General features: G+C 38.2%; 1 protein-coding gene across 1 annotated transcript in view; it reads right to left on the reverse strand.

Moving 5' to 3' along the window:
- The window catches only part of LOC133712505 (tryptophan N-monooxygenase CYP79A68-like), a 28,648-nt gene extending 22,950 nt beyond the window's left edge, over window positions 1–5,698 (reverse strand). Inside the window, exons 1-3 of the mRNA XM_062138615.1 lie at window positions 5,543–5,698; window positions 4,944–5,235; window positions 4,251–4,840 (exon numbers count right to left, since the gene is read on the reverse strand). Of these exons, the coding sequence (XP_061994599.1) occupies window positions 4,251–4,840; window positions 4,944–5,235; window positions 5,543–5,545 (885 nt within the window). The 5' untranslated portion in view covers window positions 5,546–5,698. The remainder of the gene's footprint in view (window positions 1–4,250; window positions 4,841–4,943; window positions 5,236–5,542) is intronic.
- Window positions 5,699–6,000: the final 302 nt, after the last annotated feature.

The raw sequence follows: 6,000 nt of genomic DNA on the forward strand, positions 1-6,000 counted from the left end.
GACTAGAGCTCTAACTGATCGTTTCCACCTACCCGGCGCGAGGGCGTGGTTCACGATTTAATGCTATTAGTTTCCACCTACCCGGTACAAGGGCGTGGTTCACTAATAGATGCCATGGTCACCCCCGTGACCTATTGATCTCCACAGATCAATATATCTCAACAAATCAACAATTTATTGTTTCTCAACAATAAATTTAATACCTCTCACAATATTGTTGCTTTTCAACAATAAACTCAACACAACCATAACAGTACATAATATCTCACAATTTCAACAATACATATTATTTCACATAAATAATATATATATAGATAGACATTCACACAGGAATGCCCATTAATACCAACTATAGTTCACACAATGACGACAAAAAATAAATTAATTAAAAGTACTCGGTTCGTAATATGAACCACGTGAGGTTTACTCACCTCGATAATCCCGCTGCGTCTTCAATTCCGCTCAAAATACGATCCACAATCGTCCACTAACTCAAACCGTCAATCACCTAGTCAGATACGATCTTAACTTAGCAATCATTCATAAACCACACATATACGGAAATCCAACGGTCGGATTCTAATTTAATGATGATCCAACGGCCAGATCGAATTTATATGATGATCCAACGGTCGGATCCTCACGGATCGCCCTTAGGATCATCCTCCAAAATTATCACGAAGATCCAACGGTCAGATCTTCTTGAATCACTCTAACAAACATCTCCTCAAAATTATACGAAAATCCGACGGTTAGATTCTCACGAATCGCCTTCCGAATCACTATTTCACAATTATACGAAGATCCAACGGTCGGATCTTCGCCCATGACCACACAAAGCCACTGGGACAGTCATAAGATCAACATAACAAAACTACAAGTCCATCGGACGGTCTGATCTTCACAGATCACAAATCGAACGATCGAAATCGATCGAAACTTAAAAATTCATAACTTAATCATACGATATCCAAAAATTATGAATTATATATGCAAACGATCGTATCGACACGTAGAACACAAAAATGGACAGAAACTGTCCTTGGGGTGGCCGGAGGTCGCCGGAAACCACCATCACAGTGGCGGCACCGCCACCCATCCAAAGTCAAAATTAGACAAAACTCCCAACACGAAAGTTCTTCATCTTAACTCGAATTGAAACTTTCATAACTACACCAAAGTCAGACTATAAGCCAAAAAGTAGAATTTTACCTTATAAGGTTTGAAACCCGAAGAACCCTAGTTTTGAATTCGTTCCAATTCGATCTCCACAGATGAAATCGATGCAATCCACCTTAGGGGAAATGATCTACATCCTCAGAAGTGCAGAATCCTCTCAAGAATCACGGCAAAAGGTGGCCGGAGGAGGGAGAACGACGGTGGGGAAAGGAGGTGATTTCCAGCTCGACTGCACCGTGTTCTTCGACTTGTAGCGGCTACCACGTTGGTTATTTCCCCTCGATGTCTTCTACAAAGTTGTAATATAGCTCAGGCCCAGCAAAATCCCTTTTGGAATCAACTCGATTCGAGGTTGGATGAGAGAGATATCGGCCGGTGAAGGAAGAGCAGCATCGGGCGAATTCCAGCTCGAGCTGTGCAGCTTCTCGGCCTCCTAGCACCTTCCATGGTTCTTTTCTCACTTTGATGTCTTCTAGGAAGTTTTAACTGACTTCAAGGCGAATGAAAATACTTTTGGAATCAAGTCGATCGGAGGTCTGTGGAGGGAGATATGGCCGGTGGAAGAGAGAGGAACAAATCTGGGCTCGGGAGAGAATTGGGGAGAAAATATAGGTTTCTGAAATTTCTGTCCTCCAATGCAATTTCCGGAACTTTTTTTTGTATTTATAGAATTTTCCCGATTTTCAATCGCTTATAACTTTCTCATACGAACTCCGATTTTCGCATTCCATATGTCCACGAACTCGTATCGACGCGCTCTACAACTTTCATGAATGAAGTTTTCCCAAATTCCCAATGTATAAAAAGTCACTTTTTGAGACCTCCTAAATAACGTTCGTTTTCGAAAATTAATCGTTCGAACTAATTCCATAACTTCTCCAAGCCTCGTACTCGCTCCCACTATCGTGAAATCATTTCTAAAAATCCACGGAAATTAATTTGGATTTTTCGGGGTATTACATGAAGTGACCGGGATCGTGACCCGGTGAGATCGTCGTCATCCGACCACCCCGCGTCATCTGTGTCATTCGAACTACCTTCTCGCCCTCTTGAGATCCATAGTTTTGGTTTGCGTCAATTAGTTTTGAGGAAGGACAAATTTGGGGATTTTATGCTTGTGGTGCCGTCGGAGACAACCCGGTTCGATCTTCATTTTCCAATTATTCTGGCGGCATTACCACATGAGTTTTGAAGCTCTCGTTGTCCTCTTTCCATCCATACAACTCTTATACATCGAATCAACTTGAGGAGAGATAATCAATGGATTAAGCTTTAGTAGCCCAAAGTCGAAGCTTTCGAGGTAAATTATGGCTCTCTCATTCATAATTGGACTTTGTTGCAACTATAGATGTTGTTGCATTTGTGATAACGAACATTTTGACATAGATATTGACCCCCGATTTGGGGTCGTGAAAGGGAGGGGCATGAGGCTACGCGCTGCCTCTTCTGGCAGCACGTGGGGCCTCCTCTGGTCTTCTGTGCTGTCTTGTGAGGTAGAGCTTTACATGTTGATATGATATTTGTTTCCTTTGGCGAAAGTTTTGTGAGTGACTGAATTCGAGTAGTTTTGGGATTTTTGGGTTTTGGTTCGTCACAATCTGGCTGTTGGATCGTTGTGATCTTTCATTAAGTTGTTAGAATTAGCGAGCTGATAAAACCCTAGAAGTTTGAGCCAATTCTGATGTGATTTCGGATTTTTAGGAACTACGGCGAATTATTAAATTGAGGTTTTCGTTGGATTTGAATTTAGTTAAATATTATTTTATTTTCCAAAAAGGGTGCTAGATTTGTATATTTATTATGGTTTACGATTTCTGATAAGTACCTCGGATTTTGTTTTATTTGCAACTTGTGATTTCAGATGAGGTGGCTGGAATCTCCTCCGGCCGTGAAACCATAATAAATAAACAAATCCGAGGTACTCATTCTCTTCATCCGGTTATCTTTGAAATCAATTGCTTGATATTGAAGCAATAAATTTGTCAAGCGAGGGTGTAGAATACTTCAGCCCTTGGTAGGTTATATGATAATATTAGTGAGGACTTGGAACTTCTTCCCAATTCTCGAATTGTTCATGCTAGGAGGGAAGCTAACAAAGTAGCTCATTTTCTGGCAACCCATGCTTCTGCTAATGATCAAAGTTTCTTTTGGTCTAATGCTCCTTTCTTTATACAAGATGTAATAGATGCTGAAAAGTATGCGCACTAAAGTTTTTGATTGCAATAAAGTCTAACCTCCTTCAACTTAAAAAAAATAAAAATAAATAAATAAATAAATAAAATAAAAACTTAACTTAAAACAACTGCAATGATACTCTTATTTTCTTATAAATGTGGTCCAAAAAAATTGTTAAAAGTTAAAATAACAACTATTTCTAAGAAACTTTTTTATAATGTGTTATTATAAGAGGGAAGCCCATCTAATGAGGACTAGTTGATGACTTTTGTTTTAGACCCACTTTTCGATCATATTTCAGCAAATCAATCATTAGATGTTTAGATATTTATGTACAGATCATTTATGCAATTTTTCAACCAAATTGAAAATCGTTAAAACATTCGTAATCGTGATTTATTAGTTATCAACATAAATGTTCATGTTTGACAGATTTGGTTCGTCCATTGATTTGATGTAGTTTAGTATCTTAACGATTAGCAATTTAGAAGAAAATTTTCAGAAGTGATCTACTCATGTATATACATAAACATCTAACAATTGATTTTCTATAATGTAATCGAAAAGTGGGTCTTCCAAACCATTAATTGGAAAATCTTCAACTAGTCCTCAATTTAGTGGTCCTCATTAGATAGACTCCCATGGGAATATATACAAATATGCAATGACCGCTTTTAGGGCAATTGAGCTAAGTTATAATATTTTAAATCGATACCCCTTATTTTCTTGAAATTTGGTCGAAAGAATAGTTAAAAGTGATAATAAAAGAACTACTTCTAAGGTAAAAAAAAAAAAAAAATTATAATTTATTTACTATATGACTTACATGCAAATGCAATTATCATTTTCAAGGAAGTTGAGCTTAACAGTTGTGGATCTATATAAGAATATCTTACAGTGATTTGTGCTTTGATTTCTTCAACTGATAATAAAGGCTGCCCATCTGCACCTTTGAGTGAGATGAAAACATCGAGCAGGTCCTCCTCTACAGGCTCCTTGATCCTATTTTCCTGATTAGAGCGCCTCCACTTCCGTACTCTCTCATCTATAATGGGGTCCTGATACTGCTTAATAATTTTCAAAGCATCCCTCACCTTCTTCTCATGCCCACCTATGTCAAAAGGTCTCAACCATGGAAGGTAATCGAATACACAGAATGCATACGAATGCAAGAGTATTGTGAAAAGTGCAGAGACATGTCTTTCTTCTTCAAGTCCTGGCCCTCCATCTTCTCTTCCTTTCCCAAAGTACCTCGTGTTGAAGATCATCCTTCTCATCACACTCATTGGGTAATGTGGGGCTGCATTTCTCACATTCACCACCGAACCATTCTCGTTGTTTGAGCACTGACTGTAGAGGAACTTCACAAGATTGTCTGCTTCATCATTTCTCTTATCGAGTAGCCAGCGGAGTCTGGACTGATTAAACACGTCGGCAACCAAAGTTCTTTTCATTTTCTTCCACTGCTCTCCCAAAGGTACAACGGCTGTAAGGTAAGGAGTCACGAGTAGTGAAGATTGGTATTAAACGTACGTACATATATAAGATGGACCATATTTTATATTGAAATTACTTCAGTCCATATATACCTGTTGCCAAGTACCCACTACTTAAGATGTTAGTAGCCATAGTAATGGGTCGTGATGCGAAAACTGCGTTGTGTTTCTTCAAGAATTCTCTGGCAATTTCAGGTGATATGACTGCGATCACATGAACATTTCCTAGTCGTACACAAGCAATATCAGTGTTGAACTGTTTCAGAAGGTCATGTATCCATTTATATGCTGGTCTATTCCTCCACATCTCTGGCAGACATCCAATAATCGGCCATGGGCTTGGTCCTGGAGGAAGAGGGGGCACTGCTGGGAGTACTACTCGCTTCTTTTTTTGGATAAGAAAGCCAAAAAAGAAGGATGAGGCAAGGAAAAGTAGTATTGTAATAACAGGAATCATGATGAGTTTAATAGTGACTAGTGCTATGATTTGCAAAGAGGCATGAAGAAGAAGAACAAGAGGCTTGTATTAGAGAACAACTCATCACAATAAGGAAAAGAAATTGAAATTATATGTAAAAAGAAATTTGAATTGCAGACCTCAGTAAAATGAAATGGTTACACTAACATATATACCTCGGCAAAGTTTTTGAAATAAGAAAACAATTAAGGATATAATTAAGGGTGCGACTAACCATTGCAAGTGGTGTATGGTTCTTGCCTAGTTGGGTGTGCTCCTCAACCTAGGTTCGAATCCCGAAGCTATCAAAGTGGCCAGGCACTGTGCTGCAATGCACAGTTGGAGCATTTCACATGCGCCGAAGGGGTTTATCTTGGGCCTAGGAAGCCTTTGGGTTCCCCTTGACAAAGTCAAAAAAAAAAAAAAATTAAGGGTGCGACTGTTGTCACCCTACCATTTTCTTTGTTCACCCTACTTGCTCATTACACCCTACATTTTAATTTCAATTATTATATTTACTTATCTAACCCATTTCTCTTTCCAGAAATATCCTTCTATAACATATCCAAAATAAAGAATATTTTTTTAACGAAAATGTCTCATTTAATTGATATCAATAAACAAACTAAAATATATTAAAGTTTCCTAATAAAATCATAATATGATTTACTTCCATTTTTTTAAATTTTTTTC

The sequence above is a fragment of the Rosa rugosa genome, chromosome 5 (assembly GCF_958449725.1).
Source record: "Rosa rugosa chromosome 5, drRosRugo1.1, whole genome shotgun sequence".
Classification (NCBI taxonomy): domain Eukaryota; kingdom Viridiplantae; phylum Streptophyta; class Magnoliopsida; order Rosales; family Rosaceae; genus Rosa; species Rosa rugosa.